This window comes from Zalophus californianus, chromosome 10, assembly GCF_009762305.2.
Source record: "Zalophus californianus isolate mZalCal1 chromosome 10, mZalCal1.pri.v2, whole genome shotgun sequence".
NCBI lineage: Eukaryota > Metazoa > Chordata > Mammalia > Carnivora > Otariidae > Zalophus > Zalophus californianus.
This window is the reverse complement of record NC_045604.1, coordinates 28,056,615-28,078,575: the sequence shown is the minus strand read 5'-3', so window position 1 is coordinate 28,078,575 and position 21,961 is coordinate 28,056,615. Positions and strand designations below refer to the sequence as shown.

The 21,961-nt window shown below is 39.9% G+C and overlaps 1 protein-coding gene and 1 pseudogene across 9 annotated transcripts in view; one reads left to right on the top strand and one right to left on the bottom strand.

The window, feature by feature from the left end:
* Positions 1-21,961, top strand: part of PPP1R12B (protein phosphatase 1 regulatory subunit 12B) — a 216,497-nt gene that overhangs the window by 66,722 nt on the left and 127,814 nt on the right. For all 9 annotated transcript variants that reach the window (XM_027609982.2, XM_027609978.2, XM_027609977.2 and 6 more), the window contains exons 4-11: positions 4,669-4,828; positions 6,867-7,011; positions 8,269-8,343; positions 10,295-10,374; positions 11,268-11,413; positions 16,576-16,688; positions 19,259-19,462; positions 20,544-20,626. In XM_027609982.2, the coding sequence (XP_027465783.2) occupies positions 4,669-4,828; positions 6,867-7,011; positions 8,269-8,343; positions 10,295-10,374; positions 11,268-11,413; positions 16,576-16,688; positions 19,259-19,462; positions 20,544-20,626 (1,006 nt within the window). The remainder of the gene's footprint in view (positions 1-4,668; positions 4,829-6,866; positions 7,012-8,268; positions 8,344-10,294; positions 10,375-11,267; positions 11,414-16,575; positions 16,689-19,258; positions 19,463-20,543; positions 20,627-21,961) is intronic.
* Positions 18,578-18,664, bottom strand: LOC113933819 (annotated as a pseudogene).

Here is a 21,961-nt window from a genome sequence, read left to right as displayed (position 1 = left end):
AGGCATCACACTTCCTGATTCCAAAACTATATACTAAGCTATAGTAATCAAAGCAGTGTGGTATTGGCATAAAAATAGACACACAGACCAATGGAACAGAATGGAGAGCCCAAAAATAAACCCTCACATACATAGTTAACTAATACTTGAACAAGAGAGCCAAGAGGACTCATTAGGGAAGGGATAGTCTCTTCAATAAATGGTGTCAGGAAAACTGCATAATCCCATGCAGAAAAATGAAATGGGACCCCTATCTTATAACACTCACAGAAATTAACTCAAAATGGAGTTAAAACCAATGCATATGACTTGAAGCTATAAAACTCCCAGAAGAAAACATGGGGGAAAACCTCCTTTACATTGGTCTTGACAATAATTTTTGGGATATGACACAAAAAGCTCAAGCAACAAAGGCGAAAATAAATAAGCAGGACGACGTCAAACTAAGGAGTTTCTGCACAGCAAAAGAAACAATGAACAAAATGAAGACATCCTACAGAATGGGGAAAAAATATCTGCAAATCATATATCTGATAAATACATAAGGAACTCATACAACTCAACAGCAAAAACAAACAAAATGGGCAGAAGAACTGGATGGACATTTTTTCAAAGAAGATGTACAAACAGGTTTATGTGAAGATGTTCAGCATCACTAATCATCAGGGAAACAAATCAAAACCACTGTGAGATACCACCTCACACCTGTTCAAATGGCTATCATCAAAAAGACAAGAAATACTAAGTGTTGGCAAGGCTGTGGAGAAAAGGGAACCCTTGTACACAGGTGGTGTGAATGTAAATTGGTATAGCAACTATGGAAAACTGCATGGAATTTCCTTAAAAAATTAAAAATAGTACTATCATATGACCCAGTAGTCCCACTTCAGGGTATATATCCAAAGAAAATGAAAGTAAAATCTCAAGAGAAGGGCATCTAGGTGGCTCAGTCAGTTATGCAGCTGACTCTTGATTTTGGCTCAGGTCATGATCTCAGGGTCCTGAGACTGAGCCCCACGTCAGGTTCCTTGCTCAGCGGGGAGTCTGCTTGAGGATTCCCTCTCCCTCTGCCCCTCCTCCCCTAAAATAAATGAATCTTAAAAAAAAAAAGGATCTCAAAGAGATATCTGTACTCCTCTTTTCAATGCAGCATTATTCACAATAGCCAAAATGTGGAAGCAACCTAAGTGTCAGTCTATGGATGAATGGATAAAGATGTTTTATATATATATATATAATGGAATATTATTCAGCCATGAGAAAGAAGGAAATATTGCTATGTACAACAATGTGGGTGGGCCTTGAGGGCATTATGCTAAGTGAAATAAGTCAGACAGAGAAAGAAACAAATATTATATGATCAGAGAGTAGAATGGTGGTTTCCAGGGGCTAGGGGTGGGGATGAATGGGGAGATATTGGTCAAAGGGTACAAACTTCCGGTTATAAAATAAGTTCTGTGGATCTAATGTACAGCATGGTAACTGTAATTAACAATACTGTATTATGAACTTGAAAGTTACTAAGCGATTTTAAATGTTTCCAGCACAAAAAAGAAATGATAATTATGTGAGGTGATACTGTTCTTAACTAACTTTATTGTAGTGATCATTTTGCATATATAAGTATCAAATCAACATGTACAAATTTAACGTAGACAGTGTTATATGTCTATTGTATCTCAGTGACTCTGGAAAAAAAAAAGAAATAAATTGCTTACCCTTTCACCCCATCAGTCTCCCCAAATCAGACAGATAATCCTTAGGTAGCTCACAGGTTTTCATTTAGGAAGTGAGTTGGAAGGGGGTAGACCAAGCACAGATAAAGCCTGCTCATGAGTATAGAACTCTTTGGATGGCTATGTTTGTATTTGGGACATGTCATTTTTTGGGGTATTTTTTTAATTAACATATAATGTATTATTTGTTTCAGAGGTGCAGGTCTGTGACTCATTAGTCTTCTATAATATCCAGTGCTCATTACAACACATACCCTCCTCAGTGTCCATCACCCAGTTACCCCATCCCCTCACCCCCCCCTCCCCTCCAGCAACCCTCAGTTTATTTCCTAAGATTAAGAGTCTCTTATGGTTTGTCTCCCTCTCTGGTTTCATCTTGTTTCATTTTTTCCCCTCTTCCCCTATGATTCTCTGCCTTGTTTCTCAAATTCCACATATCACTGAGATCATATGATAATTGTCTTTCTCTGATAGACTTATTTCACTTAGCATAATACCTTCTAGTTCCATCCATATCATTGCAAATGGCAAGATTTCATTTTTGTGGTGGCTGCGTAATATTCCATTCCATATCTTTATCCATTCATCTGTTGATGGACATCTGGGCTCTTTCCATAGTTTCACTGTTGTGGACATTGCTGCTATAAACATTGGGGTGCAGGTGCCCCTCCAGATCACTACATTTGTATCTTTGGGGTAAATACTCAGTAGTGCAATTGCTGGGTCATAGGGTAGCTCTATTTTCAACTTTTTGAGGAACCTCCGTACTGTTTTTCCAGAGTGGCTACACCAGCTTGCATTCCCACCAACAGTGTAGGAGGGTTCCCTTTTCTTTGCATCCTCGCCAATGTCTGTCATTTCCTGATTTGTTAATTTTAGCCATTCTGACTGGTGTGCGGTGGTATCTCATTGTGGTTTTGATTTTTGTATTTCCCTAATGCCGAGTGATGTTGAGCACTTTTTCATATGTCTGTTGGCCATTTGGTTATCTTTTTTGCAGAAATGTCTGTTCATGCCTTCTGCCCATTTCTTGATTGGATTATTTGTTCTTTGGGTGTTGAGTTTGATAAGTTCTTTATAGATTTTGGATACTAACCCTTTATCTGATATGTCATTTGCAAATATCTTCTCCTATTCTGTTGGTTGTCTTTTGGTTTTATTGACTGTTTCCTTTGCTGTGCAAAAGCTATGTATCTTTTTTTTTTAATTTTTTTATTGTTACGTTAATCACCATACATTACATCAACAAAAGCTGTGTATCTTGATGAAGTCCCAATAGTTCATTTTTGCCCTTGCTTCCCTTGCCTTTGGAGACGTGTCTAGCAAGAAGTTGCTACAACCGAGGTCAAAGAGGTTGCTGCCTGTGTTCTCAAGGAATTTGATGGATTCCTGTCTCACATTTAGGTCTTTCAACCATTTTGAGTATATTTTTGTGTATGGTGTAAGGAAATGGTCCAGTTTCATTCTTCTACATGTGGCTGTCCAATTTTCCCAACACCATTTGTTGAAGAGAGTGTCTTTTTTTCAATGTATATTCTTTTGTCCTTTGTTGAAGATTAGTTGATGGTAGAGTTGAGGATCTATTTCTGGGTTCGCTATTCTGTTCCATTGATCTGTATGTCTGTTTTTGTGTCAGTACCGTACTGTCTTGATGATTACAGCTTTGTAATAGAGCTTGAAGTCCAGAATTGTGATGCCACCAGCTTTGGTTTTCTTTTTCAACATTCCTTTGGTTATTCGGGGTCTTTTCTGGTTCCATACAAATTTTAGGATTATTTGTTCCAGTGCTGTGAAAAAGTTGAAGGTATTTTGATAGGGATTGCATTGAATGTGTAGATTGCTCTAGGTAGCATTGACATTTTAACAATATTTGTTCTTCCAATCCATGAGCATGGAACGTTTTTCCATTTTTTTGTGTCCTCCTCTATTTCTTTCATGGGTATTCTATAGTTTTCTGAGTATAGATCCTTTGCCTCTTTGGTTAGGTTTATTCCTAGATATCTTACGGTTTTGGGTGCAATTATAAATGGGATCGACTCCTTAATTTCTCTTTCTTCTGTCTCGTTGGCGTATAGAAATGCAACTAATTTCTGTGAATTGATCATGTCATTATTTTATATAAGAGGGAATGCCCCACCCCAGCCCAGTGGCACAGATGTTGGACAGTTGCTGGCTAAAGGGAGGAACTTTTTGGAATTCCTCTATAATGTTTTAAAGCAAAACAAAAGCTACATTCCCTTGGAAGTTTTAACTGCACATGACCTACTCAGCTGCTCTAGATTATATAGCTTCAGGTCAGTATATTTCCCTACATATGGAAGTGAACATTAGAGGTAGATTATTTTTTTAAAGTATATCATACCTGAAACCAAGATTTTTTTTGTACCAATCTTATGGAGTAGTAAGTGGGAACAAACAATAGACAGGGACCTAGGATGCCAGAGTTCTAGTTACAGCTGTAATGTGTTTTATGGCCTTGAGCGAGGCGCCTAACCTTTCTATGTTTATTTCCTCGTCTGTTAAATGGTGATAGTGATATCTATTATATTTACCTCAAAGGATTGTTGGGAAACTAAAATGGTGTAACATGTAAAAGGTCTTTGAAGTGTATAGCATTGTACAAATACTATAATACAAAAATAATGTCCAGTTTGGTCTTTTTGTTCTTTAAAATTGAAAACAATTTTAAGCGTGTTCCTTTAATGGATCTGCCATCACACAGTATTTAAAATGATGATTTAACCCTGGTAAAACTACTAGTATGTGTATAAATGTCATTGCTCTTCTAAATAAAGAGTACATTTGATGAATACCCAACTTGATGACTAAACTGTTATTTGCAGTTTTATTTATGATGTGTTTGGAATCTAAGGAAAATATCCTGTCAGATTTAAATGGGCCTTGAGTAATGCTGGCTCTCTGGTTTCTGCAGGAGTTGATCTAGAGCAGTCACGAAAAGAAGAGGAACAACAGATGTTACAGGATGCCCGCCAGTGGCTCAACAGCGGGAAACTAGAGGATGTAAGGCAGCCTCGCTCAGGGGCCACAGCCCTCCATGTGGCTGCTGCCAAGGGCTACTCTGAGGTCCTCAGGTATTGTCCGTTTACATCAGTCAGGAGTTTGGTAAACTGGGAGAAGATGAGCTGGGTTTTGGAAGCAGGGGATGAATTAGATTTTCAGCTATGATATGTTTCTTTCTTTATTGTTTTCCTCTCTGATTATTCAGTCTTTTCTTCTCTTTTGCTGATATTAATCCATAGATGGTCTCCCACCCTCCTACTGTCACGTGAGTTTCTCGCTGACATGTATGATAAGAAACAGTTCAGGTACACTAGCTTAGGAGATGACCTTACATGATCTCCTCTAGTGCTGTGATTTATCATTACTATCCCTACAGTCTTCTCCTCTGGTGATGTGTAATACAGGACACACTTGTGATCATTTTGGTCCTTTTTGGACATAGAGAATTTCTTTGGGCTCTTTAGATTAAGGGTACAGATCTTGAGTGTGCAGTGTCCAGTTAGAGTAGGAGAGTTAAACTGATATGAGGGATTTGGATTCTACTGCTCTACCTGTTCCATTTTTTCTTACATCCATACATGCTTTAGGTAGCTTCTGGTGCTTACTGTTGACAGGCTCTCCCAAATACATGGGCAGCTAATAGCTTCATGTGCATGGTTGTTGCCAGATTCTTCCAGTGCTTCATACTCCACCGAATATGGGGTATCTAATAGGTGTGGCAGTATGTTAGTATACTGTTTTGCCTGAGAGTGACATTCATATTCCGCTCACTTCTTAGAAGGTGTCTGGAGGCCCATGATATGGGTAACCTCAATCAGGCCAGTGCAGTTTGGGGCCTCAGGAGTCATACCTTTCTTCCTCCATGCACACAGATTATAGCTTTGTAGTTAGCAAGAAGTCCCTGCAAATACTTCGCAGAGTTGGAAGTTTGAGAGTCTACAGTAAACATATGGGATCCTGGAAAGATCAACTAGAAAGTTCGTAAGTAAAGTGCCCTGAAGAGTATTGAGTGAGTGAGTGAGTTCTTTTTCTTTCTCCTTTCTTCCTTTCTTCCTTTTTCTTTCTTTCATGTTCAGTTCGCCACCATACAGTACATCATGAGTTTCAGATGTAGTGTTCAGTGATTCATTAGTTGCATATAACACCCAGTGCTAATCACAACACATGCCCTCTTTAATCCCCATCACCTGGCTACCCCATCTCCCCCCACCCCAAAACCCTCAGTTTGTTTCCTGGAGTCCAGAGTCTCTCATGGTTAGTCCCTCTCTGATTCCCCCACTTCAATTTTCCCTTCCTTCCCCTATTGTCCTCCTTGCTATTGCTTACATTCCACATATGAGTGAAACCATATGATAATTGTCTTTCTCTGCTTGACTTATTTCACTTAGCATAATCCCCTCCAGTTCCATCCATGTCGATGCAAATGGTGGGTATTCATCCTTTCTGATGGCTGAGTAATATTCCATCGTATATATGAACGACATCTTCTTTATCCATTCATCTGTTGAAGGGCATCTTGGCCCTTCCACAGTTTGGCTATTGTGGACATTGGTGCTATGAACATTGGGTGAAAATGTTCAACATCATTAGCCATCAGGGAAATTCAGATCAAAACCACATTGAGATACCACCTTACACCAGTTAGAATGGCAAAAATTAACAAGGCAGGAAACAACAAGTGTTGGCAAGGATGTGGAGAAACGGGACCCTCTTACACTGTTGATGGGAGTTCTCATTTTATATGTTCTTTCCTACCCGCACTAGGAAATGGAAAACACACCTTGTAACAGAGTTGTGTGGTTTGGCAAATTTAATCAGGCTTTGGTGAATCTCAAAGGGATACACCTTTCTAAATACTCCTCTTGTGTGGTGTCACATGGATGTACCTAGGAAATACACTCTGACCTTTCAGAGCGGGTTGATAACTGCTCTCTGTGATAGGTTCTCAGTGTAGGAACCGTGAAGCCCGAGCTGTGCCTTAGAGGACAGAAGTAATCACAGTTTCCTGGTGGTTCAGGGCCAAAGTGAATATCAATTAGGTGATAGTTTATTTGGCAGAAAACTGTAATTTAGAGGGTATAGGTGTCTTATTTGGGGTTTTCTTCTTAGACTTTTAATCCAGGCTGGCTATGAACTCAATGTTCAGGATTACGATGGCTGGACTCCCCTCCATGCTGCTGCACACTGGGGAGTGAAGGAGGCTTGCTCCATCCTGGCAGAAGCACTCTGTGACATGGATATCAGGAACAAACTGGTTAGTATGCCTGACCCTCTAAAAGGGCAGTGAAATTGGTGTCTGGGTCTCTAGAACAAAAGGCTTAAAGTCTCAGTTAAATGGCCAGGCTTACTGTCTGGGGAAATATTACATCACAGGTAACTATGGCTCTGTTCTCTGCACCCTCCTCCTTCCCCGTGGCCCCATTATCAACACAGAGATGTTTGCTATGTAAAATAAAACTCTACTGATCAGCATTCTGATTCTATTTATGTTGAAACCCCTAAAATAAATAGGAAAAAAAGATATTTGCCCTTGGGAAAAATGAGCACTGGGAAATCCTAAGGTTGCTGTTTATGGTGAAGTATGAAAGATTTTATTTTACTTTATTTTTAATTCGAAGACTTTTGATAGCTGAATTCTACTCTCATCCAGTCATTAAAAAAACATTATAATGACAAAGATCCTTGAGTCTGGCTGAAAATAGTTATTCAGCCTCACTTCAAGCAACTTTAGAGGCCCTAGAACTCCTGTCCCTAAAACTAGTTTTTTTTTTTTTAGGAATCCAGAGACATGGCTTTTTATTTAGTAGATGTTCTTATCTGCTTCACATCTCTCCTGAACCCAGCTTTCATCCCCAGTTTATGGGTTATGGTCCTGAATTGTGCTGATATTTCCTAAAAGAGATACCCTCTTGAAGGGAGATAACTGCTGTGACTTAATCTTTAGTGCACATGTGCCTGGACCCCCTTCTGAGGCTTTTAAGAAAAACCCCTTATTGAATTTATTATAACAATTAAGACCATTTTAGAACAGGTAGAAGTAGAGATTTCAATTGATTATATGCCAAGAGGCAGTAAGCATTAGAGATAATGTGGTGATTTCCTCAATACTGTTTTATTAAATATAAAAACATGTATTTAAAGGACTTGATATGTTTTGCTTTGTTTTAGAGGAAGAGTGTGTGAGTGGGTAAGGGGGGTAGGTAGTACAGAATCTTAAGTAGGTTCCACGCACAGAGCCTCATGCGGGGCTCAATCTCACGACCCTGAGATTATGACTTAAGTCAGACGCTTAACCAACTGAGCTACCCAGGCTCCCCAACAGACATGCTGTTTCTTGTTACGTTTTCTCTGTGATAGATGAAGGCATTATTATAATGTAGAGTAGATAAGTTAGGGAAGCAGCCATCACTGGAACAAAGGCATAAAATGAGTATTGAATAGTTCTCTGATAAAGTCACAAAATCACTACTTCTATTTTCTTTTGATCATGGTACCCCCTTTTCTCTGCCAGGGCCAGACACCATTTGATGTGGCTGATGAGGGTCTGGTGGAGCACTTGGAGATGCTCCAGAAGAAGCAGAATGTGGTAAGTCTTTGGCTAATGCTTTTAAAAGCTTTTATAACAGTGCAGGTATCTCATACCTTGTTTTAGTTATGTCTCCTGAGAGCTGAAATGGACATATCTACATTCCAGAGATGATAATTGTTCACTTCAGGGACTAGCAACAGTCTGTTAGAAAATATCCCAGAAACCATTGTTGTTGAAGTTTACTCATTATAAGATAGCCTTCAAGTAGCTGAAAGTAAAAAATGACAAGAACAACAAAGTAATTATTACCCTGGAGTTCTAGGAAATGAATGTGGTATATTCAAATCAGAGTTTTTTCCAAATAGGGAGTACCAGGGTAGAGGACACCTCATAACTTTTTTCTCCTCTTATTTACTGAAAGGACATGTTTATTTAAAGTAAATTCATGAAAGGGAGGAATATATTTCTTTCTTACAAAGCAAACAAGACCACAAAACTAAACCTGTCTTTTGGTATTGGACAGTACTTGGCCAGTGATTCATACTTACTCAGGATTCATCAGATATCCAGAATTCAATCCTCCTCTCCCTTCTCATTTTAAATCTTTTATTGTTTGCTTGCACGTACCATTCTGTTGCTTGGTGCTATGTAGGAGAACGACCTAAGTATCATATCCATGTACAGACTGCAGAAGGAAAAAACCCACCCAATATCCAGATAAACAATGAATAATTCACTTTTTCTGTCTGTAAGTGGGATGATTAATTTGGACAAGGAGAATAAAGATCAGCTACTGATGATCAGGGCTGCTGTCTGAACAGAGTGGGACAGAAAAAAATCACTAGCTTTCCTTTGTGTTTTTCTTTGCATGAATTGTGGCTCAGGGCATGTGAACTCAAGTTTAGGACAAAGGAGAGAAACTTAGAGCAGTTCTGAAAAAAATAACTATGGAGTTCACTGGTGGGACAGATCAACCGTATCTCACCGCACACATGTTTAGCACCACGTCTGGACTGGTAGAGTGAAGATCCCCGTTACTTCAAGGCTTAGTGGGACAATTGCATATATAAAGCTCAGACAAACACAACTTACAGTTCATCTTGTTTTCTTTGGTGAGCTGTGGAATCTAGGCTAAAACTTGGGACTCACTACACACAGTACTGGGGCTATTATCTAACAGCATTGGCCTTCCTAAGATGTATGCTTTGTTTAGTTAGGTTTTTGTTGTGTTTTAAACTTTTCATTCTGAAATAATTTTTAGACCCACGAAGAAGTTGTGAAAATAATAGAGAGTTTCTATGTATCCTTTACCCAGCATGGTTTGGTTTTTGAACATAAATAATATTTTCACTAAATAACATTTCTGCACTGGGAATGGTGCTTATCTTTGCTCCCTGCATAACTTTTGGGTCCAGGGATATAAACTCATTTTGTCTAGAGCATCTATCTAAATACCAGACAGTTTATTCTAGGGACTTATTTCCCCTTTGGTACCATTCTTTTCTTGAGAACTATGCCAACCTAATTCGGTATGTGGTCTTAAAGAATTTTTTCAAAGTTCCTTCCCCTTTTTTTTTAATCCATCGGAAGCTAGGCTTTTTTTTTTTTTTAGGTTTACTTATTTTTTTTAGTAATCTCTCAACACCCAACGTGGGGCTTGAAGTCACAACCCCCACATCAAGAGTCACATGATCTTCTGAATGAGCCAGCCAGCCTCCACTAGAAGCCAGGGTTTTTTGAAGATTGGGTTTGGATATTTCATACGAGCAGTTTTATTGAAGCTCTAACACCATGGTTTTTTTCTTACCTTGGATGAGGATTTTTCTTTGTCATTATCTTGTAAGGAGACCCAACTGATGCGTTTCTCTTTTTCTCAGTTCTTTCTTCCCTTTTGGTATCGGTCCCGTTTTCTTCAGAATGACAGTACCATTTTGAGTTCTTCTCATTGCTGCTGATTTGTACTAATAGTCAACTTCTTCCCTTTCCTCTCTGTTTTCTCAATTTCCAGCTTCGAAGCGAAAAAGAGACACGGAATAAGCTCATTGAGTCAGACCTGAACAGCAAGTTGCAGAGTGGACTTTTTAAGAAGTAAGGTGTTCAGGGCTTGAGAAATGGGATGAGCTCTGCTGTGTTTGGGTGCATATGTGTGTATGACATAGCTTGAGAATTTATACAGGAAAGAAACTGTGTTTGATTTAAGCCAAATGATCTTTAAACGTGTGGGATGTTTGAGGGGCAAAGAGGTGGCATTGATATATGGGGGAGACACTGAGGTGGGTGAACGTGTTTTTTTTTTTAATTTATTTTTAAGATTTTATTTATTTGAGAGAGTGTGTGAGCATGAGCAGGGGGAGGGGCAGAAGGGGAGGGAGAAGCGGACTCCTTGATGAGCAGGGAGCCTGATGCAGGGGACGTGGGCTCAATCCCAGGACCCTGGTTTCACGACCTGAGCCGAAGGCTGATGCTCAACCAACTGAGCCACCCAGGTGCCCCGGGTGAATGTGTTTTAAATTCAGAAATTAATTGAGACAGTGTACAACATTTTCCCCCCAGCTTACAGGTTCCTAGTCCTAGTTACATCCCTAACTCTAAGTTCTGTGAACTCAGGGACCATGTGTGTTTTGTTTACCACTGTACCAGGGCCTAGCATGATTCCTGGCAGGTAATAAACATTCAGGAAACATTTGTTAAATGACTTTTTAAAAATATTTACCTGCTTTATCACCGTCAAGATTCATAGTCCTCCTTTTTCCTGTGTGTTGAACAGGCTAGATCTACTTAAGTCATACTCCAAAGTCAAATACTGAACCTTAGTCTGCAAGAACCCAAGGATTCAGAAGAATGTAAAGAAGGATTTGAAGTATTTCTGTTATTGCTTCTACACAGGGGTTTATAGACTTGTTCTCCTTATGCTTGATTGCCAGTGAACTTAAATAGTTTGCCGTTTCTGAGTTACACTCAAATTGTCATCTTTAATTTAGTAAAGAGAAGATGCTTTATGAAGAAGAGGTATCCAAGTCCCAAGAAATGGAGGAAGAAAGCAAAGAGTCTAGCAGCTCCAGCTCAGAGGAGGAGGAAGGTGAAGATGAAGATGAAGCTTCTGAGTCAGAAACTGAGAAGGAAGCAGGTAATGTAAAGATATTCATAGTAAAGGTCCTCTGTTTCCATAATGCAAGGAGATCACTGCTTGTCAGAGCTAGGAGGTGTCAGAGGGCTCCAAAAAGAGCTTTAAGTTCTTTAACTTTAGTTTTCAAAGATAAGATACCAAATTTTGAGTGAAAACTTGGTTGTAAAAGCTATGAGCTAGGTTAGAATATGTGTATTGGTTTCTATGTAGCCATATGATAAGGCACACAAAAAAATTCCTTTTAAAAAAAAGATTGATTGATTGATTGATTGATTGATTGAGAGTGCCCATGCGCGTGCCTGCAAGCAGGCGTGTGGGGGAGAGGGAGAGAATCTCAAGCTGACTCCACAGTAGTCAGAGCGTGGAGCTCTAATGGGAGCTTGATCCCACAACCCTGAGATCATGACCCGAGTGGAAATCAAAGTCAGACACTCAACCAACTAAGCCACCCAGGAGCCCCCCAGAAATTCTTGTGTAAAGGAGCCAACTGTCTGACCTCAGTTTGGTAGGGTGTAGAGACCAGATTCCAAAATTCAGTATGCTAAGAGGCTGAGGAGGTGAGATCTTGCAGAGTCATATTTGTTCAAGTATCTTTAACCAGCTGGTGAAAATTTGCATTTAGTTCTCAGGTTCACCTGATTCCCTGAACAAAATCCCTAGATCTTTTCATTTTCCTTCTGATTATGTGAAGCTCCTTCAATTCCTGAGGTGGGGATTGAAGAAGGAACAAAATCATATTTACCTTTATGACTGTTATTAATATTATATATACTTCATATGGCACTTCTTAAGTTTATTATATGGCAAGACAGGAAACCCAACAGTGCGAGTGAGGTGCTGGGCATGGTCAGATCCACAAGGTGTAGAAGCAGCCATAGGTTTTGATACACAGTCAGGCAAACACTGAGAAAAGAGATACTGGGTTTTACTGAGTAGCGGTTCACCTGCAACAGAATAGCTCTCATGGGTAATTGGAAGTTAATGATAACTAAGATTTTTACAGTACATGTGTCCTACCCTCACTGGCTTGTACTAATAGTACTAGTATCAGCTCATTGAATGTCACCAAAGGAAATTAGAGACCGTTGATTTTGTAGAGAAGATAGGCACCAACTAAGTTTATAGCATAGGAGATGATCTTTTACTCATGGAGCCTTGAACTTCTGTTATTAAGTAGGCACAGCTTGCTCTGGAAATGCTAGTGTAGTACCTATCAAAATTTATAGATGTTCATCTTTTTTATGTTTTTATTATTTATTAAGGACTTACATGTCTTAAGCTTTCAAGTATTTCTACTTGGTCTTGCTCTGTGCTAGATCACTTTGTTAACTATCAAGGTATTAGAAAAATGGGAGGGAGCTACCTGAACTACTATAATTGCTTCGTTATATGTACCCATGCCTCAGGTCTCTGGTCCCTGCAACCCATCTCTACATTGCTGTTGGAGTAAAACACTCACAGCGCCCTTAGGGTATACTACACCCCTGTCCAGAAGCCATCTACGACCACCTTCCCCTCTCCCATCTTTGCCTGTAGAATAAATCCCAAGTTCTGAAACCTTCAAGTTTTTTCATAATCTATCTCCAGCTGACCTTTCCAGTGCTATCCATAGGCAGTGTCATCTACTAGCCAAGCTAGATTGCTTGGTTTCCCCAAACATGCCCTGAGCTTTCCTACCCCTGAACTTTTATTTGCACCTTAGAATTCATTTCTGACCATCAAATCCTTATGGAGTGATTTCTGTTACAAGCTATAGGATTTACCAGGATGAAGAAGCCTTTCTTCAGGTTTTCCTATATTAAAAAAGTGAAAAGGAGTGGACCACTTCACTGTTCCCCCACCCCATGATAATTGCTCCCGTCTGTATCCCTCTAGCGCTTCATACTTATCTCTGTTGTAACACTCATCATTTTGGCTGAGAACTCTAGGTTTTTCATTTACTCCTAGGTCTCTGCATGATGCCCGACACAGGACAAGCATTCACATTCATTAAATGCTTTTTGTTGGATACATCTAGGACATACAGGGGAATAGGAAGGCATATACATGAATAAAATACATGCCACATGAGAGAGATAAATGTTGTCAATGGTATTCACTAGTAAGAAAGATTATATTTAGTTTGGGGGATTATAACAACACTTTACATTTGGGTAGTGCTTTTTACTCTACAGTGTACTTACAACCACACCCTGAGGGATGTATTATCACCACATTTTAGAGTGGGAAATTGACCCTGTAAGGGGTGAGGCAAACTGGGTCTCATAGCTGGCAAGTGGTGTGCCTGAGATCCTGACTTTGATCTAGGACTCCTCAGAGTAGCAGGGGCGAAGTGAAATGTGGAAATTATCTGCCGAAAAGGTGGCAGCTAAAGGTGTGGAAAAGGATGAGATTTCCCAACGGAAAGATGGTAGAGAAAAGATGTACAGAAAGAATCGTGGGGCATGCTGTGTTCAGGAAGTAAAAAGAGGCAAAGACAGTATGGTCAGGCAGGTTGAGGAAAACCAGGATGTGTGTTTCTGCATCAGAAAAGCCAGGGTAAGGGGCTGCCTGTGTGGCTCAGTCGTTAAGCATCTGCCTTCAGTTCAGGTCATGATCCCAGGGTCCTGGGATCGAGCCCCACGTCAGGCTCCTTGCTCCGCAGGGAGCCTGCTTCTCCTTCTCCCTCCGCCTCCCTCTCCCTCTCCCTCTGCCTTCCGCTCCCCCTGCTTGTGCGTGCTCTCTCCCTCTCTCTCTGTCAAATACATAAAATCCTAAAAAGAAAGAAAGAAAAGCCAGGGTAGGAGTGGGAAGGGAGAGGTCAAGAAAGAGACAGCATTTAGGGAGTCTGGTAATCTCAGCAGTTTCTGTAGCCTGATGTAGGCAGAAGCCAGATGGTTCCAGCAAGCTTCCCTGCTCATTTCTGCCAGTTGAAGTTTTACTCATATTTCAAAGCCCAGCTTAAATCAGCTTCTTTTATGAAGACTTATCATCACAGATACAAGTTTTTCTCCCCTCCTCTGACTGGTAGCTATTTGTTTGAACCTCTTTTATATTACTTACATTACCTAGTAGTAGTGTTATTTCTGTTTGTTTCTCATCTCCTCTCTTCTTCCCCTACCAGCAAGTTTCAGAAGCACTGAAATGTATTGTGTGTCTTGTTTATCTTTCTGTCTTCCATAATGCCTAGCACTGGGCCTTCTATATGGTAGGTCCCTATAAATATACATTATTTATAAATGTATACTGGAAAATGTGGGGAACTGGATTATGTCTAAACCTTTCCAAATGATGCCCGACACATTATGTATGTACTGAACAAGTATTTGTTGAATGCATTTATCCTGTTTTTAAAGATCCACAGATACAACCTCATAAAATGACAGTTTTCATATGTCTTATATATAAATGTAATTGTAAAGAATACTAATTCTCTTTTGAGGTGAATGTAAGCAGTTTGATTTGGATTTCTATTTTCCCCTTTCTTTTATTTATTTGACTTAAACATTTGATATATTAGTTATCTATTGCTAAATAACAAGCCATCCTCAAATTTAGTGGTGCTTAAAACAACTATTTATATACACCCAATTCTATGGGTTAGCAGTTTGGGAAGGGCTTCACTGGGGTGGCTTTTCTTTCCTCCGTGTGGTAATACTGGGCTTACTCATGTGTTGGTGGTCAGTTGGTAAGTCAGCTGGGGGCTGGCTGGTCCCAGATGGCCTTACTCACCTTTCTGGTAGTTGGTTAGGATGTTTGAGGCAAGTGGGCCATGTTCATCAAGCGGACTAGCCCCTGCTTCTTCACACGGCTGTTGGATTCCACAAGATAAGAGGGCAAGGTTCAGTGCACAAGTACTTTCCAAGCCTCTGTTTGTATCACTTTACTAATATCCCAGTGGTCATAGAGAGTCACATTGCCAAGCCCAGAGTCAATCTGAGAGACCACTCACAGGGGTATAGATTCATTGGGAGTTCTTACTATAATGATCTGTCACATTTAGGTAGTAAGGTATACTTCTTGGGGTTAGAGATATTCAGATAGTATTTAAAGAATGCCTTGAATATTTCATAATGACCACAAGAAATAACATTAATAATAAATTACTGTTTACTAGGGACTTATTATGGCCAGACATTGAACGATGCAATTTAAAAACATTATCTCTAGACTTTATAGCAACTCATAGGTAAGAATTAAAATTCCTGATTAATCAGTGAGAAAAGAGAGGTTCATATATGTTAAGTAATTTGCCCAGTGTCACACAGCTAAAATGTGGCTTAAATTTGTCACGTAATTCATAGGTGGATTACTCTGGGGCCCTGTTTCCAGAGTACGTAGATCAGAAGGCCACACCTACTAGGTGCAGGCACTGATGTAGCAGTGAACGAGACAGACAGGGTTTCCACTTGATGGCCCTATAACATGGACTACTGTTATTTATTAAGAGGGTTCACCTACTACAGCTCTGTAGCTTAACTCGCAATATCCTCTGTAATCCTTTCTACCTTTATTTCCTGTTGTAATCCCAAGAATATTCATTACTTTAATTAGGCCTGCTTAAATTAGGCCTGCGTAGACTTAAATTTACTGACCAACAGATGTGTATATTTTGATTTCTGATTCATTACTCATACCCTTTCTTCCTCCTGCCAGTTGGTATTTGTCTTCCAGTTTTCTCTATGCATCTTTCCTTGTTTCCTCCCTCAGAGGATTTACTCTGAACTCATAAAGCCCCATTGATCCAACTCAACCAATTTAGCACCTAACTTATATATGATCTTCTATTGTTACTATAATCATTATGCATCTTATTGCATGTCTTGATTATAATTACCTAGAAAGCAAGATCTATCTGGTTTTTCCTGCCCAATCTCCCAAAACAGAGTAGATTCTTATTACGTACTTACTGACGAATTTTATATATGATACATAATGTGGAGAAAGTTTTCAGTTATATATCTGGGAATTGGAGGCTACCAAGAAAGGAATTTTACCATTGAGTTTATTTCCTTTTGGCAGCGTTGCTAGAGATTTCATTTTAGTTTGAGTCCAAGCATTACATGACCCTAATAATCTGTTTTGATATGGGTAAACCTTTTCTGTTAGCAGAAAAGTACATACATACACACAGATAAGGTTTTCATACTTGCACTTGTTGCTTCTCTTGTCTTCAATAATAGATAAAAAGCTAGAAGCCATTGTCAACCATTCCAACTCTGAAAGCAAGAGTATTATCACCGAACAGATACCACCACCGGCTCAGAATACCTTCTCTGCCTCTTCAGCTCGGAGAGTGAGTATTTTGGAACTAATTTGAATATTATATTTCTCCTACTATGGTTACATACAGTTTGAAAGGCCTTAAAGATACATTCTTGCAAGATAATACAGATACATCTTGCCTGTCCTAGTCACCTTAGGTTGCCATAACAAAATACTACCAACCAGGTGGCTTTAAACAACAGAAATTTATTTCTCCCAATTATGGAGGCTGGGCTATCCAAGATCACGGGACTAGCTGTGTCACACGGGGCTAGCTGAGTCAGTTCCTAGTGAGGAATCTCTTCCTAGTTTGCAGACAGCCACCTTACCTCCAAATATTATAGTCACACTGGGGATTAGAGCTTCAAATTATGGATGGGGGCAGGGGTGCGCACAAACATTTCTTTTATCACATTGCCTGCAAAAGCTATAAATCCATCACCAAACAAATTTGGGTACAATGTGTTTAGATAACATAGGATATAGTATCTGGGACCAAAGAATTTTGTCCATTGCTTATTTTCTTCATATCTATGGCTAAGTAGGTAAGTATATATAAAGCTCAGACTGGGTTAGGAAGATAGCTAGCATTCAGTATTTTTTTTTAAGATTTTATTTATTTATTTGACAGAGAGAGACACAGCGAGAGAGGGAACACAAACAGGGGGAGTGGGAGAGGGAGAAGCAGGCTTCCCATGGAGCAGGGAGCCCAATGGGGGGCTCGATCCCAGGACTCTGGGATCATGACCTGAGCCGAAGGCAGACGCTTAATGACTGAGCCACCCAAGTGCCCCTAGCATTCAGTATTAATTGATTTGATGACTTATGTCCTTTTTTTTATGTCTTGTTTAAAATTTTACTTTCATAAGTAAAGTCTTGGTAGTACTCATAATGAGTAGAGAGCAGAGGTAGAAAGAACTTGCTGAGATACCAGAGACAGCTCCTCCTGCAGTTCGGCCCAGGCCTCTGAGAAGCTATACGCTTCTAGTCAGTGAGACAGAGTTGAATAATGACCTTGCTCTACAAAGGATACAATTAGTTTTGAGATTAAGAATCGATATGAGTTCTTGGGAAGAAAGCTGTTGAAAAAACTCTGTGGGTTTATAGATACTAACTTACTGATCTTCTTGAAAAGACAGGATTATGGTATCATTGTGGAGATGAGGAAACAAAGCCCTGCCTGCTTATTTATTCCTACGAGCATCACTTTGAATGTGTAGAGATGTCTCAGATAGGACACAGACCTCACTCTGCACCCTGGCATTTAGCTGTACCTCACATACTCCCACTGCTTCTAGGTGTGACTGGACTTCTTGCTTTCTTTTAATTTATTTTTTTTTTTTACTTTTGAAAGAGAGAGAGAGTGTGTGTGACTCTCAGAGTCAGGGTGGCTTATAAAGAGCTGACATGATTGAGCTTCTAAAGCTGGAAGGAGTACATAAATATATACATTCAGATGACTAATTAAAAGAGAAAATCTGAGCGTGAGTTGGAGACAAGTGATTTAGTGTTTCTATTGTATTTTCACTATACCAGGCAGTAAAGGTGGCCTGATACCTGGAGTAAGACCAAAGCCATCTTGTAGAGGTCCCCCAGATCCCCGGAATGGACTGTTGACTGCAGTTCTAAAGACCAGTTACTTCAGACTGGTGTTTGGGGTTAACACTAGTCTATGATGTTTTCTGTGGTTTATGGCAAAATGAGATAAAGATAATGTAAGCTTTCCAGAAAGCTTTCTTTTCTGAGGTTAAAATGTTTTTCTTTTTTTAATGAAATGATAGTGATGGAAATGGTAAGCAAGTTTTTGAAAGATGTTCTCCCGGCAAAATCTAAAAGGTGGCAACTCTATGACTTCTGCCATTTTTCTTCTTTTTTAATTTTGCTGCTCGGTGAAATCTGAAGCACTTGGAACTGCTGCTCAAGATCAAATAAACTATTTTCTTCAATTAGCAATAATCGCTCCTGGGATGAACCTCATTGGCTACGATACTGCCACTGCGCAAAGCTTAAACTATTTTCTTGAAATAAGCAATTAGAATTTGAGGGGAGTGAGTTTTAGTATTTTTATGAGTATTAAGTCAGCTTACCACAGTCTTATCACAGTACCTTAAAACATACTTATACATTGGCTCATCTGTGTTTTCTAGTCTCCACATATTATAAAGAGGAATTAAGCTCATTATCACCATTTTACAGGTGAGCATGTTGAGACCTAGAGAAATAAAATGTCTCATTTTCAGTTACACAGTGAGTCAAGCAAGAGAAGATGTTTTTACTAGAACGTGGATCTCCTGGTGTTCTAGGTCAGTACGCTAAGAGCAAATAGTGTTTAATTTCTCAGAGAGCAACTCTGTCAGTAGGAGCACTGTTAAGAATCTGAGACTATTTCTGGCTCAGGGAGAAAGGCAGTCTTGAGCGGTTATTAGCGTCTGCCACGTGAGGAAGGGAACATTGGCAGAAAGCCTGCCATGTATTTGTTCTCCTTGTACTGCCTTATGTTGTCTCACTGAACTTAGTGTGGGAAAAGGCAAATAGGCTGAAAAGAACCATCAGGACTTTTTTTTTTTCCCCCTTTTCTTTTCTTTGCTTCTTCCCTCGTAGTTCTCCTCCAGCCTTTTTAATAAGCCAGAAGAACCCAAAGATGAATCTCCTTCTTCGTGGAGACTGGGACTCAGAAAAACTGGCAGCCACAACATGCTGAGTGAGGTGGCCAATTCTAGGGAAGCTCTAAGGGACCGAGGCTCTTCCATCTACCGGTCATCATCAAGCCCTCGGATTTCTGCTCTGCTGGACAACAAAGATAAGGTGCAGTTTAGGCAGGGTACGGGGGAGTTCCTGGGCAGTTCCCTTCTGTGAAAATTCAGTTTCAGGAGCAAATGAAAGTGTGTTCTAGTCCCTGATTTGATTCTGGAAGTACAAAGTCTTTAAAGGGAGATGGCACATTGATAGTTTAAACAGTTACCTATTTGCTTGCTATTATTACTTGGCCAAAAAAGAAAAACCCTTTATCTTTTGGCATAGCTTATGTTCATTCTTCCTTACCCTCCTTACGTAGGGCAAATAAATAATAAAATAAAGCAAAATAAATTTAGTTAGAAACATGAAAATTTGGACATGGCCTAAGGTTCCCTTGAACCAATACCAGTAATTTATTGTTTCAGTGTTTGGAAGCAAAGTTCCTTAGCCGGACTTTCGATCCTAATGAAGCTCAGGCAAATTAGCACTTAGAAAAAAGTGTTTAAGTGCCTTATTTTTTTTGTTACTAGATATATGATCGGGCTAACTTCACAAACAGCTCATCCACATAATCGTCCAAGATCAGTGCAATTTTATTTCTTAACTTTTGGTTCCAGATTTTCTAGGGCTTACCTGATGCTCTTCTCTGGGGTCAGGTCTGCCCTGTAACCGTAGTCCCCTGCTCAATATTGTGTTTCTGGAGACTCCTCAAGGAGATGAGTCATATTGGTTGGATGAATTCTGCAGCATATTTGTTGTGCCTGAAGCTGCATTTCAAAGAGAAGATACAGGCTGGGGAAGAAATAAGGCTTATTTCATTAAGAACTTTAGAGTGGAGTTTTCTGTTTGTGGCTTTTCAAAGGCTCCATCTCTCTTGGCAGGGCTGTTGCTTTGTGTAATTTGTGCTGCTGTTTTCCTTTTTTGATCGTTTTGGCCTTTCGCATGAGAATTATTTCCCTGGTCTTTTAATGGAGGAGAGGTAGGAATTAGCCTTTGAAAGGTAACCTTTTGTAATACCACTCAAACCAGAATTGGTATTGGATCTAGAAATAAGATGATACAGGTGTATTGATCTCTGCTTTTTTACCCAGAATGTTACACGGTGTCAGTATTGTACCTTCTCTGTGCTTTACTTGTTTTGATTTTACAGGAGAGAGAAAACAAAAGCTATATTAGTTCACTAGCACCCCGGAGGCTCAGCAGCACAAGTGACATTGAAGAAAAGGAGAACAGGTAATCCTAATACAGGCCAAAAGATGGTCCTCTGTAACTTTCCTAGGCATAGTGATGCCTTGGCCATCGCTCTGCGGCCAACTCTCCACAGGTGCCCTTAACACATTATGAATTGTTTATTCCTTCTGCTTAGAGCTCCTCCCAGCCCTTGCTCTCTTGCTTTGCCCTTCGCCCTTCAGGCTCTCACTTCAGCTTGGGTATTACTGTCTTTAGGAAGTCTTCCCCGGCCCTTCTGAGGGTGAATTTGTTTTAATACACCAGCAGGCTCTGTAAAGGTAGGATCTATGTCTGGTTTCTCAGGGACCCGTAGTGCCTAGCACACGACCTATTCCATGGTAAACACTAAAGGTATTGTTATTTAATTAGTGATCAACTTCTAATGTGTATGTACATAAAATTTCAAGTCTTCCTCATCACTTAAAATGAATGTGAGGATTTTGAGGTACTGCTGCATCTCAGAGCAGAACCTGATTGAGAACCGTGCTTTTTAAGGTGTGGTCTTCCCAACCAGCAGCATTGGTTTCACCTGGAAGCATGTTAAAAGTGCAGAATCTCAGGCCCCACCTCAGACCTGCTGAATTAGAACTTGGATTTTAACAAAAATTCTCTAGGTCCTTCAAATGCACATTGAAGTTTGAGAAGGACTGCTCTGGAGAGCCACAGCTTTGGTCGCAAAGGCCCTGAATGAACAGTTGTGAATTAGAAATCCTACTACAGCCCTTTCCTGGACGACTTTTATTTATAACACTAAGGAGACTTCCAGCAGGTTCTTCTCTTTTCCTCCTCTGCGGTAGTTACCTCTTTCTCTTGTGACAGACTTCCTCACCTTCCCCATCATCCTCGTCTCTGCTTACTTATGAACAACCTCTTGGCCTTGTAAAGCCCTTTAAAGGAGAAACAAAAGTGGGTTCTCATTACCAAAGAATTGGTAATGGTATTTGATATAAGGATTTGGTACCTATTGAAGTTAGTTGGCTTTGAAGTTGATAAAAGAAAGCAGGCAGTAGTAATACTTGACCCATTCTCTATGTATACAGAAAACAGGTTTATATGAAACCAAGTATCACTTGAAAAGTGTGTCTATTTCTTTAGCCATCATATTACAGTTTCTATCCCTGGCTCTTCTCTCCCACCCCCACCCCCCCAGAGGGAGAAGCAGACTCCCTGCTGAGCAGGGAGCCTGATGTGGGGCTTGATTCTAGGACCCTGAGATCATGACCTGAGCCAAAGGCAGACGCTTAACCAACTGAGCCTCCCAGGCACCCCTCCCAGTTTGCATTGTATCGTGGACAAAACTGGTGGTAGGAATCAGTGCTTTGTTTTATTTTTCTTTCA